At 36.2% G+C, this 27,571-nt stretch overlaps 2 protein-coding genes and 2 pseudogenes across 2 annotated transcripts; 1 reads left to right on the forward strand and 3 right to left on the reverse strand.

Annotated features, from left to right (window-relative positions):
* Positions 1 to 385: 385 nt before the first annotated feature.
* On the reverse strand, positions 386 to 3,682 carry LOC100768084 (annotated as a pseudogene).
* Positions 3,683 to 5,215: 1,533 nt separating this feature from the next.
* LOC100767793 lies at positions 5,216 to 6,898 on the forward strand (annotated as a pseudogene).
* A 5,113-nt stretch (positions 6,899 to 12,011) lies between these two features.
* LOC100763143 (olfactory receptor 52A1) lies at positions 12,012 to 12,959 on the reverse strand. The gene has a single exon (XM_027408000.1). It carries the CDS (start codon positions 12,957 to 12,959, stop codon positions 12,012 to 12,014), a length of 948 nt encoding a protein of 315 aa, XP_027263801.1.
* A 5,930-nt stretch (positions 12,960 to 18,889) lies between these two features.
* On the reverse strand, positions 18,890 to 19,852 carry LOC100767506 (olfactory receptor 52A1-like). The gene has a single exon (XM_027407508.1). It carries the CDS (start codon positions 19,850 to 19,852, stop codon positions 18,890 to 18,892), a length of 963 nt encoding a protein of 320 aa, XP_027263309.1.
* Between the last annotated feature and the right edge of the window lie 7,719 nt (positions 19,853 to 27,571).

The raw sequence follows: 27,571 nt of genomic DNA on the forward strand, positions 1-27,571 counted from the left end.
GGAAATACTGGAGGAGAAGTGGATACTTAAATTGTTTTGCTCAAAGAATTAATTAATTAATCCAGTTCTTAAGATATGTGTACCATCAGGATTTTTGTCTTTTAAAAACTGTGTAGTAAATCCCATTTTACATGTATTATAGAATCTTTTACACCTTGTACTTGGACTTCATTCCTTTATGTTCTCTAACTCTCAATTTCAAAACATCCAATAAAATTTAAAGTCAAAATAGAAGACATTTTGTAAGATAAACATTGAGTGAAGACTCCATGTTTATGACTGAAGTGTATGAATAGCCCTTGATCAAGTTGTCAGTTGAAGAACACTGAGAAAGAAACATGCTGAGAAGCAGCCTGACAGTGTACATGAACCTCTGATATTCGAGTTACTCCTTCTTTGCAAATATTTTCATGACACCCTCCCTAATTTGTTTCATCCTCAATCCATAAATAACTGTATTTAAACTAGGAGGGACAACCACATAGAGATTGGCCAAGAGGATGTGAATGTAACGAGGAATATTTCTACCAAATCTATCGATCATAAAAGAGAAAAATGCTGGTGTATAAAAGACCAAGATGACACAGACATGGGAACCACATGTACTAAGGACTTTGTTTCTGGCATCCCTAGAAGGCAGGTGAAAAACAGCCTTTAGGATCCAAATATAGGAGAGACCAATGAGAATTAGATCAAAGATCAGAGCAGCAATGGTAAATAAGCCATAGATGATGTTTATCCTTATACTGGCACAGGCTAGACGAGTTATTCCCCCACAGTAGATATGAGGAATAATGTAGTGTCCACAAAAGGGCAGTCACTTAAGGAGTGGGCAGAAAGAAATGACAAGAAGGACAGGCCTCCCTACTACAACAGAAACCATGATAGCTACCACCTTATTGGTGAGAATAGAGGAATATCTAAGTGGGTAACAGATGGTAACAAAATGGTCAATAGCCATTGCCAGGAGTACAACAGATTCCATGCCTGTGTAGGTATGGATGAAGAACATTTGGATGAATCAGCCATCAAAGCTTATCTCTGTAAGGTTGAACCAGAAGATACTCAGCATCTTGGGAATGGTAGAGGTGGAGAGGACAAGATCAATTCGAGAGAGGAGTGCAAGGAAGTAGAACATGGGCTGATGAAGGCTCTGCTCACTCTTGATCACACAAAGGATTGTGAAATTCCCTACAAGTGCTATCAGGTAAACAACAAAGAAGGGGAGGGCTATCCAGATATGGAAAGCTTCCAGACCAGGAATGCCCAGGAGAAGGATGGCAGAGGGTTGTGAAGCAGTCTTATTGATACAGGATATCCTTCTTGGACTATTGGGAGAGTGTCTATAATTGTTCCTCAGTATTTCTTAAAAGAATTAAGAAAATACATGATTAGTACACATGATGACTTACCAAATAAACTCTTAATAGTTAATTCCTTTTTAACACTTTCAAGTTACCTCAGGATTAGCATATTTATGAGAAACCCCCAAAAGACTAGACTAAAAAGAGGGGCAATTAGAATGGGAGGAGATTACAACTCTATCATTCAGAGTCCCTGATCTTTAGGTGTGGCCTATTTCTTTATTTGCTAAAACAAGAATGTTCTCACACCTGCCTTTTAGTGAACCAATGATAAATTAGTTACTAGTGTTTTTCCGTTTTGATATTTGTGACATAAAGAATTAATGCAAAATGGGGCCGGGTGTTGGTGGCCCAAGCCTTTAATGGCAGCACCCAGGAGGCAGAGGCAGGTGGATCTCTGTGAGTTCGAGCCAAACTGGTCTCCAGAGCGACTGCCAGGATAGGCTCCAAAGCTATACAGAGAAACCCTGTCCCAAAAAATGAAAAAAAAATCAGAATTAATGCAAAAATTAATGGTTATTGTAGTGGAAGAATAGTATGAAGCTAAATTAAGCGTCTATGCCAAGGTTTACTCTGCAGAATTGCGTGCCTAGGTTGCATTCGGCTCCAGGACCACCAAAAAATTTGTTTTCCATTTTTGATCATTTTGAAAACTTTTGATTCAATCTGGATATGAGCAAAACCTAAGCTAGTGTTATACTAAATGTTGAAATACTGGAAATGTGATTTATAGGATCTAGAATAAATCAAGAATATGAATTTTATCAATTCTGTCAATATACGTTTTTGAGTTTCTTCATGCTTAACACACCAAGAAAAAAAAAAAAAACAATCCTGGTGGCACAAGGATGTAATCTCAGCTCTGCATGACAGTGAGGCAAGAGGGTTCCACTTTCAAGGTCTCCTGGGCTCCATAGTGAGTTGAAGTCCAGGCTGAGCAATTTAGTGAGAATATGTCACAGAATAAAATCTACACACAAAGGCAACACTAAATGATTTCAGTGAGCATTAAATTTAAAAATGAGTAAGAGAAAAAAGGGAGAGAAGATGAAAATCGGAGAAAAAATATGGTATATGGTAAGAATTGGAGGGGAGATACAGGTTGGACTGGATCCAAGCAAATTATTTGCATGCATGAATATTAAATAAATTATTAATAAATTTGAGCCACGGATAGAACTCAATGTTAAAATATTTGCCAACCATCCACAAGACTCTTGGCTCCTTCCACAGTACTGAAAAAGAGGAATAAGAAATAAACCTTTAATAGAAAATTTGTAGCTGAAGGTAAATGAGGATGAGGGGATGAGGAATTAGAAGGGGAGGATAGGAAGAAGATAAGGAGGTGGGTAGGAGAAAAAGGTACAGATGATGAAGGGAAGAAAGAAATGAGGACAATTATCAGGACTGTGAGTTGAAGGATCTTAAGTACAAGCTGGAATACAGAAGGATGCTCTGTCTTTGAGAACACCCTGTTCTCGTCCACATTCTGCCTTAATGAAAAGGATGCATTTGCATAATTTTATAAGCTATTTCCATTTGTTTCTTGTCCATTTGCTTGTTTTTTTTTCTTTTTGACCATGATATCAAAATGTAATATAAGAAAAAAATAGGTATTATTCAAATTTTCCAGATACCATGATCTCATTTCCCATAATAAAAATAAAACCAATTTAGGGCAAAGGACTGAAAATAACAAACAAAATTTTTAGCCAATCATTTAACATATAAATTAGTAATGTATAAGTATTTGTACTCTATATTAAACAACAACAATTAAAATTATATTTAAAAATTTCAACATTCATAAAAGCCAAAACATAAACTCTTTAGCGGCCCCTTCTCTCTGGCCTCCCCGCCTTGCTGCCCCTGGGCAGCTCTGGCTTGTGTTTGGCTGGTATTTATCTGAATAAAAGTATCTTGATCTACAAGCCTTCTCCTTCACTTGGCGCCCACTACAAGCATTCTCCTTTACCTGCACAATGAACAAGGAGACTAGAAAAATCAGGAAGAAATACAGAGTTACATGCAACTTGATTTTTATAAAGAAATTAGCACACACCTTACATCCCAGCACTTGGGAGGCAGAGGCAGGCAGCTCTCAGTGAGTTCAAGGCCTGGCTGGTCTACAAAGAGAGTTCCAGGACAGCCAGAACTGTTACACAGAAAAACCCTGTCCCCAAAACAACAAAACAAACAAAAAAACTTAATGTACTAATTTAGTAAACATATATCTTTGCAAAACTAATTTTATCATATTTAAAAGAGTAAAATCTCACATAAAACATACTATTCTTCCAAATTTATGACTTACGCATCTAAAATATATCAATATTTTTAAAGGAAAAATAGTCTTTAAAAATAACAAAAATAAAATAAATATTTTTTTTACTTTTTATTATTTTTTAAATTAGTAGCAAGCTTCCTTCACATGTCAATCCCAGATCCTTCTCCCTCCCCAATCCCCCCCACTCCAACTCCCAAGTCCCCAACCCATGCCCCCTGTGCTCCCCAGGCCTTCCCTGGGGGAACTCCAAAGTCTGTCATATTATCCCAGGCAGGGCCTAGGCCCTCCCCCATGTGCCAGACTGAGAGAGCATCCTTCCATGTAGAATGGGCTCCCAAAGTCCATTTGTGTGCCAGTGATAAATACTGGTCTACTACCAGAGGCCCTATGGATTGCCAAGGCCTCCTCACTGACACCCACATTCAGGGGTCTGGATTAGTACCATGCTGGCCTCTCAGCCATCAGTCTGGGGTCCCTGAGCTCCCCCTTGTTCAGCCCATCTGTGTCTGTGGGTTTCACCAGCCAGGTCTTGACCCCATTGCTCATCACTCTTCCCTCTCTGCAACTAGGTTCCAGGAGTTCAGTTCAGAGTTTATCTGTGGGTATCAGCCTCTGCTTCCATCAGCTAGGAGGGCATATAAAGTAGTTATCAATCTCATTATCGAGGAAGGGTATTTACGTAGCCTCTCCACTATTGCTTAGGTTGCCAGTTGGTGTTATCCTTGAAGATCTCTGTAAATCTCCCTAGTGCCAGATTTCTCTTTAAACCTATAATGGCTCCCTCTATTATGATATCTTTTATCTTGCTCTGAGACTTCAACACCCCACTCTCACCACTAGACAGGACTACTATACAGAAACTTAACAAAGAAACAAAAGAACTAACAGAAGTTATGACCCATTTGGGTTTAACGGACATCTATAGAACATTCCATTTGGGTTTAACGGACATCTATCAAACACAAAAGAACATATCTTCTTCTCAGCACCACACGGAACCTTCTCTAAAAATGAACCACATCCTGGGCAATAAAGCAAACCTCAACAGCTACAAAAGAATTGGAATAATCCCCTGTATGTTATCAGACCACCATGCTTTAAAGTTAGAATTCAACAACAACACAAATTGCAGAAATCCCACAAACTCATGGTAATTGAACAATGCTCAATTGCATCATTCCTGGGTGAAGGGAGAAATAATGAAAAAAATCAAAGACTTCCAAGAATTCAATGAAAATGAAGGTACAACATACCCAAAGCTATGGGACACTTTGAAAGCAGTGCTAAGAGGAAAGTTCATAGCACTAAGTGTCCACATGAAGAAACTGGACAATAGCCACACTAGAGAATTAACAGAACACCTGAAAGCTCTACAACAAAAAGGACACTCACCCAAGAGAATCAAACTCACCCAGGAGTAGTCCACTCCAGGAAATAATCAAATTGAGAGCTGAAAACAATAAAGGAGAAACAAAGAATAAGATGCAAAGAATCAATGAAACAAAAATATGGTTCTTGGTAGAGGAGATTTCACTGTTGCCAACTTTGAGAGACCCAGGCAAAAATGCCAGAGTGAGATAGTGAGCCCTTTTCTAACCCTTTGGCCCCAGATGGCCACGATGTGGATGATCTTCATTCCTTTACCAATCAAAACTTACCAATGAAGACTTCAGGAAACTTCTCATGACCCCAAGAGTTGTACCTACATTTGCACCACCTTCTATTTCATGTCACCATGTGATGCCAAGAGAGTACAACGAGTACAAAGACCCAGCTGCACTAATGAGGAAAAAGAAAATTATTATGCCAAGCTATGACAACAAGGAATTGAGAAAGAGTAATACCGGGGTCATCCCAAGGAATGGAGAGATGGCATGAATAAGTATTATATGAGGAAACTGAGCTGATCATTACCACAGCTAACTCTCAGGCTGTGGGCCCCACTGCTGAGTGGGATAAATCAGCTGCAGAGAAGAGGAGACAGTTGATTCAGGAGTCCAAATTTTTGGGTGGTGATATGGAACACACCCATTTGGTGAAAGGCTTGGATTTTGCTTTGCTTCAAAATGTTGCTGCTGAGATTGCCAGCAACGAAAAGGACGAAGTACTCATGGAAAAGCCCCCAAAGGAACCCAAGAAAGATGAGGATCCTGAAAACAAAATTGAATTTAAATCACGACTTGGCAGAAATATGTATCAAATGCTTTTCAAGAGTAAATCATATGAGAGAAATGAGTTGTTCTTACCAGGCCTTATGGCATATGTGGTAGACCTGGATGATGAGTATGCAGACACGGATATCCCCACCGCTCTTATCCTCAGAAAGGCTGATTGGCCCACAGTGGAGGCTCAGACTACAATAACTACAAATGACATCGTTATCAGCAGTCTCACCCAGATTTTGTCATAGCTGAAGCAGGGTACCCGAAACAAGAAGCTCAAGAAGGATAAAGGGAAACTGAAAGAAAAGAAACCTCTTGAGGCAGACGTGAACACTTTTGAAGACATTGGAGATTATGTTCCTTCAACAACCAAAAGACCTCGGGACAAGGAACAGGAGAGATACCGGGAACGTGAACAAGATCTGGAACGAGACAGAGACCTGTAGCGGGAATCAGATCGGGAGTGGGAGCAAGAGGAAGAAAAGAAAAGGCACAGCTACTTTGAGAAGCCAAAAGTAGATGATGAGGCCATGGATGCTGACAAAGGACCTGGATCTGCCAAATTGTTGATCAAGTCCATCAGTGAAAAGTTTTCTGGGTCTGCTGGTTGGGAAGGCACTGAATAGTTGAAGAAGCCAGAAAACCAGAAGCAGCTGCGTGATTTTTTTTTTAACATGTCCAGTACTTATGCAAAATGTTATCCAGCCACGATGGATTACATGGCTGTAGAAAGTGATGGAGTGGTAGATTATAGCCAGATGGACCAGGGTGTTGATCTAGTTTTTGTCATTCTGTCATATGTACTGATCCTTCATGCTGTCTTTCATATTCCATCTTGGCAAGCCCGGAGCAAAGTTCTCAGCACATGTGGTTCTCATCTTTGTGTCATTGGTCTGTTTTACTCACCAGTTGTCTTTTCTGTCTTATCTCAGATTTTAGGGTACCATATGGCTCCCTGTTTACAGATTATAATAGACAATTTATATTTCCTGGTGCCTCCCATGGTCAACCCCTTAATATATGCAGCACGAACCAAACAGATGCGGGAGTGGGTGTTTCAGGTTCTCAGCTGTCACAGAGATTGAACTGGTACTTTTGATGAAAAGAAGACATGGCAGCATGGAGTTGGGTGCTATGTACAGCAAGAAGTCAAAATAATTTCTGCAAGTTAGGGTTTTCTTGAGCGTCAAAAGAAACTACTGATTCAAGAGAACTCTATCAGAGTGAGAATGTTAACTAGGGCATGTCCTTTCCATATTGATGCATGAAAATCCCAAGTGCTTGCTTATATTAATAAAATGGGAGTATTTATCGTAAATTTTATTTTTTATTAATCAAATAGGATCACATGAACTGAAAACATGATCCAAAATATGTAAGAGTACAACTGAAATGTGTATCATTAACAAAGTGCTGGTTTAATTTTGTCCTTTGATGTTCATTTTTCTTTCTCTTCACCAACACACAATCATATATTATAGAAGACAATTGTAATGAAAATAGATGTATAAACATATTCTTAAACTTATAAATAAGAAATGAGCTTTCTTTCTCTGCTCAAACACCTTTATAGAGTAATAAAATGATCATATGAGGTATACAATAAAATGATTTGAGATATAGGCATTTCCATATAAGAAAATGGGCTTTATTTAATCCCAGCACTCTGGAGGCAGAAACAGGTGGATCTCTGTGAGTTCAAGATCTGCCTGGTCTACAAGAGCTAGTTCCAGGACAGCCTCCAAAACCACAGAGAAAGCCTGTCACAAAACAAACAAACAAGAATGAAAATGGGCTTTAACTTTAACTTCAATTATTCAGAAATCAAAAACAAAAAACAAAAAAAATAGGGCAGCAAAACTCAGATATATTATTCTAGGATGTATACCTAAAACATTACATATACTCTATAATAGAGACATCCACACATCTGTGTTATATACAGATATGTTCACAAGAGCTAGGAAAGGGAACTAGTTCAGATGCCTATTGATAGATTAGAAGACAATGAAAATATGTTAGCTGTAAACAATGAGATTTTACTCAGTGATAAAAGAGGAGTTAAAATATAGTCCATGGCTTCTGAAAGCATTGAATGAAGGCACCCCCTACACATGGATAGTGTGTCTTCCAGAACCCAAGGATTATTAAACAATAACTGTAGCCTCAACTATGGATACCTTCGTATAAATTGTTGATCAGGAAGACATCTGAGGCCCCCAAATCTGTTTATGCTATTGATCTTGCTTTCTGATCAGAACATTATGATAAGATCACTTGATTAAGGAATCACATACTTTGATCACAAGACAGAAAAAAAAAAACAAAAAACAAAACTAGTTTTCTTCCTATAAAGCAGCCATAGTTGCAAAAGGGACAGTTTTGGGAAGTGTCATTTTCTTCAGTGGTATAACCACTAATAAATTGTTCTTGCTTCTGTGAATAACACCCAAAACATGCTCAGATGAGAAACTATAATAAGTTCAGTGACTGACACAAAAAGAAGATGTCAAAGTTGGAGGACTGGATGGGAAGAAGGGTTTCAGAGGGAAATCAAGGGGGATCAAGAAGAAAAGAGGTTTAAAATGACTACTATTTATTATATGAATGTATGAAACTATAAAAAATTTAAAAAGGAATTAAATGGAAAGAAACCTTGGCTTTAAAAAGCTGCTTTTTTCATTTAAATTTTCCTCACCATATATCTGGTTTCACAATTTATACAAATTAAAACTAAAATATTAATTGTTAAAGATCATGCATTTCATTACAACACGTCTCTATAGGAAACTAAGGGTTCCTTATATTTCAGTAAAACAAGAAAAATAATGAGTAAGAGATGTAAACACTGCCATAAAATGCAAATTTCCACAGAACATGGTGATTTGCAGAATGTATGTTGAAAGGTGGAAATTTTATTACTTTTCTAAATATCTAAAGTTTTAGTTTTCTTTCTACAAATTCATTGATTTCTTAGTACATGAATATGTGATGTACCCATCAGTTTTCCTTATCCTATCATCTGCTATGTGACATGAGGGAACTTGGAAAAATAATATTTATCCTACTTATATAGTTTGTTTCTCCCACCTAAAACATTTTAGGTTCAGTATTAAAGACTACTCATATGTTCTCTGGCTACTCCAGAATTTGCCTGAAGAGAGTCCATGTTCACCTCAATGGCATTTTATGACTAGTATTCTCTTGCTTAAATTAGAAATCACGAGATGGACACGAACTATAGCGTACATTAACCAGTTTATTATAGGGTGGGACAGCTAGAGGGGCAGAGGAGACAAATGGAAGAACAGAGCATGGCAGAGAGTAAGAGAGAAGAGAGACAGTAAGTGAAGAGAACATAGGTGAAGAGTAAAAGAAGAGAGAGTAAGTGTGCTGGGGTCTGTCTTTTAAAGGGGTCCTCTACACCTGCGTGCAGACTCAGTTCCCATGGAACCCTGGGATGACCAGGGTACTGCCTAAGTGGATTGTGCTAGGTAACAGGGCAGGACAGCACAATGCCTGAACCTTTCAATGACTACTATAAGACCCTTTGATGATTTGAAGATTACAGTTTTCTCATGAATAAATACAATGTCCAGGGAGAACTGTAAATGAATTTTAAATGTTACTATCCACCTATCCACAAAGAGGTATATGGGTGACTGGACAAATGACTGGCAGTTCTGTGCTCCCTGTCTCAGGTACCTATAGTAGACCCATATTGAGCTGCCATCTGTGGGAGTCATCTGTAGTAGCCCCATGTTGCAGGGCTAATCTGTCATACTGTCTTTGTGGGGCTTAGGTTGGATCCACCAGACTTACCTGATACCTGAGAGGGGGAGTGTGAATTGAGCAAGGGCAGGTAAAGACCCTAAGAAGGAGACCGAGACACAGGATAGAGTCAGGAGGGCAATCCAGGGCTACTGAATGCCCCAAGTTTATTCTTCAACATTCTTGAGTACCCCAACCAAGAGGGGGACATGGCAAAAGACTTCTGTTATCATGTATAAGGAGCAAACAGTCTTTCTTCCCTTTATCCTCCAAGTAATTGGTAACCATACCTGTTATCCCTTAGTTGGCCTTGAGGGTCAAGAGTAAACACACCTGATTCCAAGTCTGTTGTTATTTAGATAAGGCATCCCCTACCAAGACCAAAACATCCTGCAGTAGCCTAGCCTTAGACCTTTAGGTCTTTTGACTTACTAAGGACAGTTTTGAACTCTCTGACCTTGAAGCAAGATGAAGAGGAGCCATCTTTATGGGCCCCAGCATCCCTCCAAGGCAATTGGGAGTTCTATTTCTTATACTATTTCAAATGCCCTCAGTAAAAGAAAGTTGTGAAAATCTACACTCCCTCTTATATTTTTTTTCTTGGAAAATATACATTGACACTAAAATTTCTGCTGTGGTTTGCTTTTGGTAGAATATCTTTATGTCAGTGATCCAGTTTTAGGTTGAAAACATTTTCAAGTAAAATTTTCTCTTTGTCTCCTTCTGTAAATATACTATGTCCTTAACTTAATCATGAAAAAGAGAAGAAAATCAGTACAACAAATGGAGAGGTTAGTGAGTTAATATTTTTTGTACTCATGTGGTACAAGCCAAGATGGTACATATGCTTACAATCCATAGAGTCCCTGGAGGATGATGGCTGACAAGGAGTCCAGAGAGACAAAGGTAAATGTCAGGCTCCATTTTCTTCATTTGCTTCTAAGAGCTTTTGATTCATAGAGATAAGAATAGGAGAAAATATAATGGCATATTCATAATGATACTTGTTCATTTTAGTAGTATAGGTTTGAAATTCTTCATATCATCTCCCAATTAATTTTTGATGAAAAGTAAGTTTATTTGAGTTTCAAAGTGACACCGACAATTTGCCATTGAAAACAGTATTAGTCCTTAGGCTGTTGAATTGGCTCAGTGGGTAAAGGCAGTTGTATTTTTAATGCATATTTTATTTAAATGCATACTCATGTGTAATGCATATTTTGCATGTACATAAAACCATGTAACAGATGGTATGGATATTTATCATTCTTTCTTTCTCTCTTGCTTTCTTTCTTTTTTTTTTTTTTTTTTTTGTGGTACTTGCCCAACCACCACAAGGTATAGTTTGTGGGCAGAGACAATTGTAATTAACTCTTCGTCAACAGGTATGGTAGACATTCCCACTGGCTGGTCCTAGCCTCTCATACCTTTAGATGTCTTCATGGGTGAATAATCCCATCAACATGACTGTGGTGGTTGAATTGAGAACAGCCCCAATAAGCTCATATGTTCAGATACCTAATCAACACTTAATAGCTTCTGGGAGAGTATTAGGAGGTATGACCTTGCTAGATGAAGTATGCCATTGAGTGTTGGCTTTGTGTCAAAAGACACAATTTTGTGTGCTGTCTGTCTTCTACTAGTGTGCGTTAATATGTGACCTCTCAGCTATTCTTACCTCATTGACTTTGTTCTGCCATTGTGTACTTTAACCCTCTGAAACTGAAAGCCAAATTAAATGCATTATTTTTTTTAAAGTGATGAGGCTGCTTTTCATGATATGAATTCTCAATGAAGTCTGCATCACACACACCTATAAAGGTTCAGACTAATGACATTAATTTTAAAACTAAATTAATGATATTGTTAAAAAACCATCAACTGAAGTCAAGTTAGACATTCAAATCTCACATTTAACATGATGTCCTCCATGAAGTCTTGCATGATTCTTTTTATAGTCTCTATTAGTAGCTTCTCCATGCGAAGCCAGAAATATTGTTTGAAACATCTCTTACCTTGAATAACATTACATAAATTTTGGTCAATATTTTTATCATGACTGTAGAATCATAGAACATGTCTTTGTCACTGTATACTGTCAGGGGAAAAAAAACCTACCTTTTGTATTACAGAAAACACAATAGACATCTTGTTGAGGAGAAAAAAAAAATTAGGTATAAGAATGCAAGAAAGAAAGAAAATAAAATGGAGAAGAAAAATATAGATAAGGGGTCATGAGATTATGTGAGACACATTTATATTTTTCATATGTGTTTATCCCATGTTCAGACTGATTTTATCTTGGAAATACAGACTCCTCATGGATGATCACTACATTGGAAAAAATTCATAAAAATAGACATAAATAGTATAAGCATCTTTAACAGGAAACTCAAGTTTTCCTCTAACACAATACTTTAAGGATCTCTACTGAGTATTAGATTTCAGAACAAAAATTTGCACAACCCGTTTGCGGATCTCCTTGGTCTTCACACCATAGACAATGGGGTTAAGGGCAGGGGGCAGAAGCAGATAGATGGTAGACAATAATATGTGGACATACGGGGATACATGACCAAAACGGTGACTGAAAAAGGAAAAAAAGGCAAGGATATAAAATTCCAGGAAGACAACAATATGAGCTGTACATGTGTTGACTGCTTTGGTTCGTGCCTCTTTCTGAGGAAGATGAAAAACAGCTCGGAAAATCAAAATATAGGAGATGAAAACAAATATCATGTCAAAACCTAGAATTGCAAAAGCCACAAAAAGCCCATATGATTTATTAATATGGACATCTTCTGCTGCCAGCTTGACTACAGCCATATGCTCACAGTAAGAATGGACAATTACAACAGAGTGGAACCATTGCAGTCGCTTAAGGAGAACAGGTAAAATCCCAACCAGTACAGTTGCTCGAACTGCAACCATCAGAACCACTCGAAGTAGAAATAAAGGTGTAAGGATGGATGTGTGTCTCAGAGGATCACAGATGGCAACATATCTGTCAAAGGCCATAGCCAGCAGGATGCCAGATTCCATTCCTTGCAAGGAATGGATGAAAAAGAGCTGGGTGAGACAAGCATCAAAAGTCATTGAGCATGAACTAAACCAGAAAATGGCCAACATCTTAGGAGCAATGGCAAAGCAGAGACCAAGGTCAGTAGCTGCCAGTACTGCCAGAAAAATATACATGGGTTGGTGCAGAGTGCGTTCTGTGGGGATGATGATTAGCAAGAAGAGATTCCCCAGCAAAGCCACAAGGCATACAACAAAGAAGGGAAATCCAATCCAAAACTGAACATGCTCCAGTCCGGGGATGCCAATCAGAATCACTGTCCTTGGCTTCAGATATGACAAGTTGCCGTATCCCATGAGGCTGATAAATGCTCTACTCACCACTGATCTTGACACCTAATCAGAGAAAACTGATGAATGTGGAGGAGGAGGGATACACTCACATTTCCTCTCATAATCTTATAAATATGGAAGTATGACCAAGTAGCTTTAACTCATTAGGCATTGACTTAGTTTTATAAGAATGCTGTTTTCCTGTATTCTTTCTGTACATCCAGTGCTGATTTTAGATAAGAATATGACCTTATGCTCATCTTCTAGACACTGTATACTTGGAAAACTGATGGTCTAATTTCATTGATTCTATGAGTTTCTGGAGTCACCCCAGCTGGTCTCAAAGAAGCAAATGTGACTGATTCCGTATCTGTCTCCAAACTTGGTATACTTTCCTGACAATGTTATGGGTCACTGTGACAAAGTCCGTCTTGTAATCAGATGATGATGTAAGTACTCACAGATCTTAGAGCCAAGCAGGAGTATAAAATACAGAGAGGACAATGAAACAACATAGAACCATAACCTAAGAAAGTCCCACAACTAGAACACTGTATAATCTCTGTTTACACATGTTCAAACACACTTATTATACTAATGTGTTTCATACCCAGAAAAGCAACAGGGATATCAATTTTGTAGAGGAGTTTAGTGTTACTTATTTTATTTTACTCATTTAATTGCTACCAGTTGACAGTCAAAATAATCTCTAACACTATTGAGCTTTTCTAACTCAAATATTGTTTAAATTTCTCTTCTTTTCAAAATGTGCTAATTCTCTGTCTTTGGCAAAAAATTACAACTCACCAAATCTACTCTTGTGTCTTTCAAATGTTTTTCAGCAATCACTTTATGAATATAAAATTATATATAATTTTAATTCCACTCTCTCTGTGATTAAACTTAGATAAATAAAATCATTGAATAAGGAGAATAATTCTGAATAGAATTTTGAAAATGCTTTTTATTGGAAAGAAATGAGAAGCTAGTGTTAAAACTGCATGAAAATAATGTATTGTTCATAGTAATTAGCTCATTAATACATATGCAAGTATAAACTGAATTTCTTCAGTATTACAGAATACAAAATACTCCAGTAGTTGATGAGAAGGAATAAATATTTCTACATGAGCTTCTTTAGCAACAGAAACTATGAGAATATTACCAAGAAAATGAAGAGATTTTGATTAAAATATTGGGAAATTTTTTATCACAAAGTCATTCAGACACCTATTTGAAATGGGATAGTGAGTAGAAGGAGAAAATTAATGGTGATTACAAACAAAACCGTAAATGTTTTATGAATATGCATAAGTTATTGAGGCAAAATGTAAAGAAGCTGCATATGAGATCATTATTTAAAAGCTGATTTATGATCTAAGGACACAAGGCAAAATTAGCTATGGTCTCATTATAATTGATAATAATTCAGGAATCACATTTCATAAATGAAAATGCAGACTTAAAACTGATTTCTTCTATATAGGATAATATAAATTTATGTTATATGAACATATAAGTATATATCATTTTCAGTAGGTATTTGTAATTTGTTTTCATATATCAGAAAAAGTATGTGTTTTGAGCAACATATATTTCCCTGACAATCTGGACTTCAGGGATGTGATGTGATCTGTGACTGCTCAGGAAACAGGATTAGATATTGGGCTAAGAAAAATAGAATGTTCTTATCTTTGACTCCCTCTTCACATACTTCCAGCTGTTTCATTGAGACTGTATGCCTGTTTGTGTACATACACACAGACACACACACACACAAAAAAAACCACAGGCTGTTTCTACTTTCAATTTTTAATAAACTAATGTTAGGCAAAATTTGATTGAAAAGATAAGCTTGATGATCTTATTCTCACCTTGTTCTTGATACTAGTTAGTAGCATATCTATTATGTCTTCCTCACCTGTAATTAAAATCATAATACAAAAAATTCCTTCTACCTCTTCCATCTCAAAATGTTTTTTTTTAATCTATATGTGAGTGTAATCCATATTACATACTGTTAAGAAGACAAAAATCTTGAGTTCAAGGAAGAAAACTGGCTCGTACTAGAGAAATATCCATTATTGAAACACTTGCAATGAGGTTATCCGATGCTCATATTTATTGGTTTGCTTCCTTTTAAATTTTGCTATGATCAGAAATGCTATATGGAGGTCTTAAAACATGGAAAAGAAACTCACCCAGACAGAAAAAGAGCCAGATGCAACAGATCCTCTCTGTTGCAGTTTAAATTTGGAAATGAATTAATAGCTTACCACTTTGCATTATCTGCTTCCAAACACTTCTTTTTTTGGCCTTTCTTAAGGCTGACTTGTTCCCAGGTTCATGTTTTGACCTGGTCCCTGGGGGAGGGCTGCCACATTTCTCATATTCATCTCTAGTTTGTATAGGAAAGATTCTCATTACTTTAAGTTGCACAGTCCAAGCACAAGTATCTATCTCATGGGAAGTTGTTTCTAAACAAGAGTTTTATAGGAGGAAGCTATGTGTCACTATTATAACCTAATAGACCTGAGACATTTTGGAATCTAGAAGACAACAAAGAGGAGACATACAAGACATGTAGAATAAGAAGAGAAATTGGTTCATTTTTAAAGATAGGCAAACATAATGACATTTAAGATAGATTATTGCTTGTATAATGTCCTTGAGTTGATACAAAAGAAAAATCACATTAAAGACTGTGTATTTTGTCAAGTGGTCTTTGTCAAGACATATTTAGAACTACACTATACAGTAGTGTATATAATTCATAGAATTCAAAATGTCAAAATTTAAAATATGGAGCATGAGAACAACTTAAAAACAACAATTGATAAATTAATCTCAGATTTGTATGCTTTGTCCCCCCCCCAAAAAATAACAGTAATTTAAATATAGCAGTACATTAGAGGAGAGTCGAGCATAACTAAGGAGAAACCAGGACTGCACCCTGACCTCTGCTTACCTAAAATAAATAAATTAATAGATAGATAGATACATAGATAGATAGATAGATAGATACATACATACATACATACATACATACATACATATATAGGTAGAGTCATTGTTTTTTGCCTAACCTTCTGACCTATAGACACTTTTATAGCAAAAAGAAAGAAATTGCTACTTCTCTTGGAAATTACAAGGTCAGTAGAGCTGTCAGTCATGCACCCCTGGCAACTATTATTTTATCACTAAATTTCTTTGCAAGTATTATAGTACTTTGCAGCTTCAAGAATAAAGGGGAGTATGCTTAGTCTCCACACTAAGATATTGCAGGTTTCCTCTGTTGCTGAACTGCATTTGAGAATCCTTGCTTATTTATCTTATTATGCCAAGTTTGTAAACACACATTGCAGTGGAAATGCTGGAAATCAAATGCCTTTTAATTGTTCCCAGTTTTAGGTAGAGTTTCTGATAACCTCCACCAAGTGTAGTTAACCAAAGATTTTATCTTCTGGAATTGTTCATATTCTTTCAAATTCATTATGCAGTTTTTCAATGTACTAATGCTGCACTGTCTGAAACTGTTTTGAGATTGTAGTCTTCTTTGTGATAAAGCATTTGATAGAATTGTTCAGGGAAGATGATAAATTAGACTATATAAAAGTTTTTTTTTCTCTTTTTTTAAAAATTCTTCTCTCAGGCAATATATACCTATTGCAGTCTCCGCTCCTTTCACCCCTCCCAATTCTACCCTTATCTACCCACCCTCTCAAATCCACTACTGCTTTTTCCCTTCAGAAAAGCAGGCCTCCCAGTACTATTAATCAAATAATGCATAGTAAGTTTCAATAATAACACACAGAGTCTCCTATTAAGACTGGACAAGGCAGCTCAATAGGAGGAAAAGGGTCCAAAGGGCAGGCACAACAGTCAGAGATGCCCCCACTTCTACTGTCAGACATCCTACAAAAACTCCAAGCTAAGCAACCACAGCATTATGCAGAGGACCTAGAACAGATCCATGCAGGCTTAGTGATTGTCACTTCAGTCTGTGACCCACTTTGAGCCCTGTGGGCTGTGTTCTCCTAGTATCTTTGAAAATAATTTCTGGTTATTTTCATCTACCATCTTCTCTCATCATCCCACAATAGTCCTCTCACTACAAATACCCTTCCTACATTCCTTCCTTTTTATTTCATTTGTGATGTACAGAGTTTAGCAAAGGCCATTAATTTGACCTTGGGTTTGTTATTAAACATTGGAACCTCATGGGCTCACAAGAGAGTACATAGGTGATAACAACGACTCTCCCTCTCCAAGAATATGCAAGAAGACAACAGTTCAGCAGAAAGGGATAGTGCCCCATGTGTCTACCCCCATTGATGACTGACATGTCAGCCCTGAATAGGTAGCCACAGCTGCTATGAGTTCATAATTGAAACAGCTATGTCATTCCCAAAGTTGATATTTTGCTACCCTTCCCCGTAACTTATTGCTCTTATGTTCTTGAACCATTCTTTAACATCCCCCTGTATCTTACCGAGGTGATGTACATGTTTTGTTCAGAAATTAACCCTCAAGTATCACTTATTCTGGGCTTTGAACATCCATCATTCTCTGCATTCACTTTCTTTCATACAAAGAAAAGCATTCTATTATTGAGACGGAAAGTAGCAAGTGACTACGTATGTGTGTGTGTGTGTGTGTGTGTGTGTGTGTGTGTGTGTGTAACTTTGAAGCTATGCTGATTTTGTTTCCTTTCCATGCCTGTGATGCTAAGCATGGCTTTAAATTGGTTTACAGTACTAGGCATATATTCCCAACTGTACAATAGGAGTCAAATTCACTTAGGGACCAGTTTTAAAGCTTATATCCTCCAGGAAGTGTTATAAGTATATTTATATCATTGATTTTGGTCAGCACATATTTATTCAAAATATGTATAACTTTTATGTACCACATGTAGAATTCAGTTTATAATTTCATTTCTTTATGTCAGCGATGTATTTTTTTTTTTTTTGCTGGAGAGATGTCTCTGTTTCTATATTTGAAACTTTTGTCTATTAATTCCTCATTAGTTATATATTTCTTTTTATTTTAATTTATGTATTTTTATTTTACTTTGTATATTTTACTTTATGTATGATTATTTTTCTTCATAGATGAATTTGAAGCAAGTGAATAGTCCTGCCTAGAGAATTCAGGAAAAGGTGTCAGATTCCCTGGAACTGAAGTGATAGGTGATTGTGAATCACAATGCATAAGATAGGAACCAAACCCAGGTATTTTGCAAGAGTAAGAAGTGCTTATAATCACGTAGACATCTCCATTACCCCTTAAATTAAGTTATAAACAGAGAATTTACACACACACATGCACACAAACACACACGAACAATCCTAAAAATAATAAATATGCAATTAAAAAGCTACATAGTATAAAGGTTATACTGGGACAAAATGCAAATTTATCACTCTCTGATGGCAATGATCGAATTACAAGTAAATAACTCATTAAGAAATCAATAAAAATCTCAATAAGTAATTATTAGCCTAATAATCACATTGACTGTTGACTCTATTAAATTTTAATTTATTTTATTATTTTTAAATGAAAAAGATAACAATACAAAATGAATGATACAATGTAATCAACAACTAAAATGTACCATATATGAGATAATATATCAAAAATATTACCGTGAGCAATCAGCAAATAACTAACATTTGTTTTTCATCAAAAAGTATATATACCACAGATTGAACTTAAATAAAACAAAGGAAAATATAAGAGGTATATATCTGAAATCAAATATATCAGAGATAAAGACATAGTATCAGTCTTATTTGGAAGACTTTCTATTCCAATCCATTTCTAATTGTGGAAATGAATCCCTTCATACTCCATCATGAGGATGTGAAACCCTTACAATGAGTAGAGGGAATAAAACTTTCTTATCCCTAGAAAGCAATAGCCTTTTCCACAAGGCAGTGACTGGCAGATCACTTCTGACATCCACAATTTAGAAGAAAGATCTGTGCCACCCTCTTACGAATGACCATATTTTTTACACCATAGACAATTGGGTTGAGAGCAGGAGGCAGGAGGAGATAGATGGTAGACAGAAGTATGTGAGTAGAAGGAACAACATGACCAAACCGGTGGCTGAAAAAGGAGAAAAAGGCAAGAATATAAAACTCTAGGAAAACAAAAATATGAGCGGTACAGGTGTTAAAGGCTTTGATCCGTGCCTCCTTCTGTTGAAGATGAAAAACAGCCTGGAAAATCAGTGCATAAGATATGAGGATAAAAATCATGTCAAACCCCAGAATGCTAAACCCCACAAAAAGACCACATATTTTATTGACTCGCACATCATCTGCTGCAAGCTTCACCACAGCCATATGTTCACAATAAGAATGGGCGATTTGAATGGAATGAAAAAGATGCAGTCTTTTTATTAGAATTGGTAACAGACCTACTAGCACTATTGCTCGAATTACAACCACCACTATCATACGACCCAGAATTGAAGGTGTAAGGATAGATGTATGCCTCAGAGGATCACAGATGGCAATGTAGCGATCAAAAGCCATTGCTAATAGAATACCAGATTCCATGCACTGCAAAGTATGGATGAAGAACAGCTGGGCTAGGCAAGCATCAAAGGCCATCGAGTAAGCTTTGAACCAAAAGATGGCCAACATTTTGGGGGCAATTGCTGCACAGAGTCCTATGTCTGTAGCTGCAAGCACAGCTAGGAAGATATACATGGGCTGGTGCAAGCTACGCTCAGCTGGAATGATGATCAATAAAATGATATTCCCTAAAAGAGCCACAAAACACACTACAAAGAATGGAAAACCAATCCAAAACTGCACATGCTCTAGCCCAGGGATTCCAATCAAAATTACGGTTCTAGGGTTCAGATATGACATGTTGTTGGGTTTCACTGAGCTCATCATTCTGTCTTCTTGCCACTGACCATGATACCTGAAAAACAGAATTTTGGAGGGATATGAAAATATCTAAGTCTTCAGTTAAGCTTACTCTGTGTCAAACAATTGCTAGCATTCAACCATAGTGATTTTTGAGCAGAGATCATGGCCTTCATTGGATTTTGTTCAGTGGGTGATGAAAGGCCTATGATGTTTGTCATTTTAGCAGAAGCCAACACTCACATGAAGCCTTCAATTGTTCCATGAAAGAGGTAAAACTCATTGTATCTGGACTGCTGATGTTTTTAGACATGCAAATATACCAATGAGAGGGCTATTCTGACCCTTCTGGACCTTCAGACTCATTTACTTGGGAGTTTTATCTATCTATTCTTCCTTTATTTCTAGAAGACAACTTAAATCATCACATTAAAAAATTCTTCTGTGAGTTGTAGTCTCAGAAGGGACCTCTTTTTACCTAGTCAGTGATCCCATGAGAGCATCATGTATGAGCCATTCTGCCCCTAGCAAAGATTTTTTCTGATCACTGATATGTGTTCTTAAGGACAGTTTTGGACAGATTTTTAAGTCATTTTAGAATCGGTCTTTATGTTATCAATTTATTGAACAATCTGTTGCTTCTCAGGGTGATAGTCATGATTATAAAAGAGACTAGTAAAATATACCTTTCCTTCAATGCATGACTTAAAAGGACATTTTACATTCCAGTTTCAATAAAAATGCAAAAATAAACTTAGACCTTATGGAGAATTAATGAACAAGCTTCATGTTTTGGGCACTGAGTCAACCTCACAGTGTCTCTGTGAAGTCTTTGAATAACTGCTGGCTATTTCAGTTGTTTTTGGTGACTTGATTGTGAAGGCTTTTGCTTTTAACCCCTGTTGTTGTTAGATTACCTGTCCTAGATAAGAGACAGTCAATGCAAGATGTTTGCATGACTAAGTATGCAGGGTATGAGCACTGTGTCTCTTCAAGACATGAATGTTTTTAGAGTGGAAGTATCTGTTAAAATTCAGGAAGATATCTTGGGTAGTTTTTCCAGCTAGAGATCATATCTAAATCTTTACTGAAAAAAGTCTTAATTTTAAGAACCAGGGTTTATATCTCCTACCATCAGACTATAGATAAGGAAACTTAAATTGTCACTAGTCTGCTGTAGTTTAGACTTTAAAGAATATATGGATATTATTGGAACTTTCCCAGCTGCCCAATGCAAGCCACATATCAACACAGACTTAAGGTGGTTCACTGCTGCAGAGTGGCTGGTGGTTAGTGTAGACTTTGTTTGTCAGTGATCTAGTCTCATATCCTATGGATGTATGCAGAAAAGCAGGAAGCACATGATTCAGGTCAGTGTGTTCACTACTCAAAAAAGAATGGTTTTTTTCTGTTTTATGATTTTCACTCCAAGAGTGGTTAATGCATGTTTTTACATGACATTTCTGCTGTAGGTGCTGGGAACAGTAACACAGATCTGCTATGGATAGATGGGGCTGTTATCTTGGTTGGTTGAGAAGCAAGATGTTCCTTTCTTCCAATTTACATTCATCTCTTGTGATAGCTCTAAGGGATATCAGGTGTGAGAGCCCAAGGCATTGCTGTTCCTGTTAGAACTTCAGAAGGCTCTTAGCAAGCTTTCATTTTCTTATTGGAGTCACTAAACACATGCCTGGCTGTTACAAAGCATTCGGGATTTTGACTTCAATTTTTTTATCATATGGTAAGCTGTACAAACTGATTATTTATATCATAGTTTTGAGAGACTTGTGAAAAGTTTATTAGAACAGAGTAGCTAAAAAATGAAGCTGTATGTAAGTGTACATGAAATGAGGAAAATATTTTACTCATTGTAAACTTTTGTGGGAAATATGAAAATTGAGACCTACTTGTTGGAATCAAGTGAAAAAAACAATAGAATATGTGTTCAAGACATGCAATGTAAAATAAAAAGCAAAGTTTCTTGAAGATCTTTGAAGATAATGCACATTTATTTGGGGGGATTTAATTATTGTACATATTTTCCATTCTTTTAATCGTAGTTTTATTAATGAGTCTATTTAAAAATATTTAGAATTTTCTCAGGATTTTTTTCATATGTTCACATCAGAACCTTCATAAGGGAAGATGTTATCAAATGTCAGTGGAGAAGAGTTTCTTTTCCTTCCTAGATGGCAGTTATGTGGACTCTCTCAATTAAGCACAGGCTACATGTTTACATTATGTGCATTTATGGGAAAACAAAAAAATCTTTAGAACATATTCTCTCATAAATTGGGGATGGGGGAACACTGAGCTGCTGTTTCTTACTGCAAAACACCAACAGTGAATGGACTATGGTCAAAACAACCATAAGTATCAGTTATGTGAACAATGTGAAAAACATTTTACTTTGTGTTTGCATATGTTATTGGGGGAAAATGGGTGGAAGAAATGCTGAAATAAGTACATGCTGTTTATGACACATGATTGATGTGTCAAAAACAATAGAGGCTTCTTTTTTCATTCATTAATTGCCTAAGAGTTTAAAGGCAAAAAAAATTTTATACTTCTTCCGCTGTGTGATAGTACCTTTATCAGAACATGTACCTTGTTTTCATTGAGTGTTTAAAACAAGGGCTTGAAAAATTAATCAGTAATGGGATCTGGCTACTAGAACTGGATACCCACATTCTGTTTGCAAAGTTTGCTTAAACATGTTTCAAGCTTCATCATCTATACATTGAGAATACCCCCTTTCTTCTCATACATTTAGTGAAATAGTCCTTCCAACAGAACAGTATTTGGAACAATTCTTAAACTAAATATATGAAAGTTTGTTAAAAGACTGACATTGTTATTGAAAATAGTCTAGTCTATGAAATCCTAAGAGTAAAATGAACAGAAGGGGAGAGAAATGAAAGATTCTTTGTAATAGTTATGAATAAAAGTCCCAAAAAGAGGAAAGTGCTAGAGACATAGAGATGTGCAATGCAGATACTTCTCACTAGCAGTTATTGTGTGGTTACAGCTGGGATACAAAAGTAACATCCTAGCCAGTATGCTAATTATTTTGCATTTTATGCTTTTACTTATTTTCCTTTTTTAGAATTCCATGCACTATAATTTATCAGTGCCAATTTCTTAATTAAATTAAAATGCTTACTCATCCTTTCTGGGTTTTAGAATCCTATAGAAACTTAATGGAGGCTACTCATGTACTTCAATTTCCAGAAACCCAGTTTTTATAAAATATAGTAGTGTTTCAAGCTGATGAAACTTACAATTCTGAAATAACACAATTACAAACATGTAATCAATGTCTACTGAAGGAAAACAGAGTGATAATTAATGCTACTCAAAAGAGGTAAGAAGATTAAGGGAGTCTGGGATGTTCTGTGCCCTAAAAGAAAATTTTGCTTGGCAAATGGATCAGATGCTGAATGTTAATGGTACATTCTTGCTTCATCTTTATCATATTTCCTTCATAATATAAACATTAGTTGAGCATTTTCACAGAGAATAAACAGGTTATCCTGAAATTCTCCGTTTTCATTTCCAAAATATTACAGAGTTGTAGAGTTAATTAGAATCCTATTGACCATAGACAAGGAATTTGTCATTATCTACTTTGGGACCATAAGCAGAATAGTGTATTGTGTTATTATCTGTGAAAACATAACTACAAGGTACATTATTCTTAAATACATAAACACAATCTTTTTAGTCTGTCTAATATTGCATGTACGGTTTTAAAAAGGAATGTATGGAGTGGGTTCAGAAGGAGAAAAGAAAGTGGAGAAATGATGTAATTATACACAAGAAGTAAAAGAAAAATTTAAAAGATGCATTAATTTAAATCACTGCTAGTTTATGAAAAAGGAATGAAAACAAATAAAACATGGAAAATACACCTGAACGAAGTATGCTTGAAACTTTTTAATTATGTTTTTACTAAAATAAACTTTCATTATTCCCACTTTAAAATCTGTACAGAGAAAAACATACCTGAAGGGCTGAAGCATGGACTGGCTTATGTTGGTTGCATCAGTGCAAAGGTCCATCACAGTTAGATGTTGATAGAAGAGCCATTGTACTTTCTACTACAACATGAGTTAAGAACATCCTTGTCATTCTAACTCCACAAGAGAGATTTCATTCTCCTGAATCCTACCTTGTTTCCCAAAGCAAATCGTCAGACCTGGAACACCCACATTAAAAGTTCACTGATATTTTTAAATGAAAATAGTCTCCTTGGCAAAAGAATTAGGAACTATCTTGTCATACATCATATAACATGGTGATTCTGAGAACTGTAAAAGTAAGGTCAAGTAAACATAAGCAACAGAGGTTTCTTAGTATGTAGCTAACAAAGATAAATATCTTTTCCATCCAGTGTTATCTGGCACTATCTAGAGTTAAGTAGATGACTAAGAACTACTCTTATAAATGCACCAGCAGTGCCTACTATCAAATTCAGCCAACTATTTAATGAATGTCAGTTCTGTTGAGCTCATTTTATAGTGATTTCCACTGGTACATATGTGCCTGTGTGAATTGGTGTGTTAGGCACAGGTAATCAAATTCTGTAAGTGCCAAAAAGAACTCAACTCCCACAATAAAACATAACCAATAATTTTACTTTCAAATACAATTAAAATCTACTTTTTAAACACAAAGGATTTATAAGTTCCCTATAGAAACATCAGAAAAATTTGTCATTGTCCCATTCTTAAGGACACTGATTTTTTTTAATGTGCCTCTGCCCTTGCTATGGCTATTTTTTTAATCCTCTTAACCACACACAACATAAAACAAAATGGCCAAAGAGACAAGCTCTCCATGTTATCAAAATAAAAGAGTCTAAATAGGCTTTTAGTCAGTTTCTACTTGTAACTGTGCATTTAGAGGCACATGAGCTAAATGCTGGTCAAGATCAAAAGAAGCCTACTAACACCAGTTCATCATCTTTCCTGTTGTGTTGGTTGGTGAGTTGATTTGTTTCCTGAAGCAGTCTCAAGTTATCCAGGGTGGCCTCTACTTTTCCATGTAACTGAGGAAAACCTTGAATTTATGTTCCTTCTGCTTCCTGCTCTGAAGAGCTGGGGGTGTCAGTCTCAGCAACCATGCCTGAATCTAATGCATCTTTCTTCAATGCACTCAAAGCTATGAAATAACTTTACTTGAATTCTTCACAAACAGTTCCCCTTTTCCTGATGTTATTTGTTTGCCATGAAGAGACAAAATATATAGATATGCACACACACACACACACATACACACACACACACACACACACACACACACACACACACACACACACACAGTTTCATTAGTGATCTCCCCAAATCCCAAGGTAGGATGTTGCATTTATCATTTACCATCATGCATTTCAATGTCAATTATTAGTACACATTTCAAATGCTCCAAATGATATGACAGATTTTGAACAACCCCATGGAAGGCCTCACCCTCTCTTGGGAACAGAAAGGGCATGGGATGGGGGTTCATAAGGTGCAGAGGAGGTGGGGAGGGAGAGGGAACTGGGATTGACATGAAAAAGAAGTTTGTTTCCAATTTAAAACTAAAAACAAAAATCCTCAGTTTAGTAAGTCACTCATTTGTCAAATGGCACAAAAAACACACTGATTACAAAACAGAAAAAATAAGAAAAGACAACCTGCCTTTTCTCAGTTAGAGTTCCGATAATATCAAATAACAAAATGATGATGAAGCTAAATCACTTGAACAAAGATTTCACAAAGTACATTCTCAGAAACTTTACTCCATTCAGAATATGACTTGATTTCTGACACTTTCTACCCTTGGGTGGGATCATCACTTTTGGGTCTGTGATCAATAGTTCAACATTCCGAAGTCTATTCAGCTCCACAATCATTTGGGAAGGCTCAAGATACACAAAAATTTAATTATGTCATAACAGAAGTAACCAAACTGACAGTTGTCAAATTTCTTCTACTTTTATTCTCTTCAGTTCTTTGAAGTTCACCTACGATTTTATTATTCATTCAGGTTTACCTTCTGTTTTAGTTCCTCTACCTCATTTAATTGTTTGATATCAGGTCTCACATATCTTTCCTATATTTTGTATCTAGTCTCTTTTATTTCTCATACTTGAATATAAATGTTAACATAATTTTATCATTTGCACAAAAGTATTCTAAAAATATTTCCTCTTGTCCTTGATAGCTAAATTATTGACATAAAATTCATGTTTATATTCTATTTTTCAAATGCCACATTAATGTTTTCATTTTCTCTCTGCTTAAAGTTTCCAAACAAATAAATACACATTTACATTGTCTTCCAATAATTCCATTATTTTGTATTTAGTCAAGACTAACAAGTGTGAGATTCCACAGTAAGATAAGTGTATTACCTTTTATAAAAGCTCTTCCACAATAGCACTAAAGTAAACCTAATCACCTAAGTGTTCACCTAAGTTTAACAATCTTGATGCAATGTAGGATATGTACACTAAGAGGAACCATCACCCAAAAGATGATGCAGAAATTTACGGCACCCATAAAGTCCTTTTCATCAATTCTAGCTCATTCTCTTGCTCCCACCACTCCGTGAAACTTTACATATAATTGAACTTTGCCAATGAGACATTTTGTCTTAGATTTCATGTGGGTCCTAAAAACAATTTTGGGTGTTAATTGAGTAAAAATTATAATGTAGAATTACAAGTAGGAGGATTGCATTTACAAGGGAAGGGAGGTACAAGTATACAAATACTATGTTATTGAATGATAATATATAGTGCCACTCTAGATGCATTAGGAGAAGCAGTTTAGAGTGAAATGGAAATAATTCATCAATGCACAAGCTCATTAAAACATTATTAATTGTATATACAATAAATAAAAATAACTTTTAAACAGTTGGCCCATTAACAACAGATCTATACAGTCTTAATTAGCTATTAATTGTGGGAAAGGCTGTCAGAAAGGTCTCTGATGGGTGAATTTTAAGTTGTAGGGGCTGGAGAGATATCTCAGTGACTAAGACTACCAGTTGTTCTTGCAGAAGATCTGGACTCAGTACCCATAAGGTGGCTCAAAACCATCCATAACCCCAGTTCTAGGGTATCCAACAGGCATACATGTTACATATACATGCATGCAAGCAGAACATCAATATAAAGAATGTAAATAAATAAATCTCTTCTAACAAAGCAAACATTGCACATTTACTCTACCATTAAGCTACAGCTTAAGCGATAGTTACCTATATATGACTCATAATTTTATATATATAATTGTGAGTCATGGTCTTCAAAGCCCAAGCTTCTGGCCTGAAATCACAATAGAATACAGGGAAGACTTGAAATTGTGATTCTCTCTGCCTCAGCCTCCTGAGTATGTAGGACCACAAGACTATCCTTGTAGCATTCAGATATCTCTGTCCACATGATCGACATGCTAGAATACCCTGACTAAGAAATACTACGCAAGCATGAAATCTTCAATGAAAGAATTAGATTGGATTTTATAAGAAAGGATATAAACAATATTTTTGCAAAGCATTCCTGGCATTACAGTGAAGTTAGGATTGAAACAGAAAGAGTAGAATATGAAGAAATATTTCATAATCCATAAAATGTTCTGAAAATAAATTAGGATGCTAATTCCACAAGTCGGGACCCATGAGAAATGTGAAGAAAGCTTCAGATTCTGAGTTACCTCTCATCCAGTTGAGGTAATTTTCCCATTTCTTCTGTGT

Source organism: Cricetulus griseus, chromosome 3, assembly GCF_003668045.3.
Source record: "Cricetulus griseus strain 17A/GY chromosome 3, alternate assembly CriGri-PICRH-1.0, whole genome shotgun sequence".
Taxonomy (NCBI): Eukaryota; Metazoa; Chordata; class Mammalia; order Rodentia; family Cricetidae; genus Cricetulus; species Cricetulus griseus.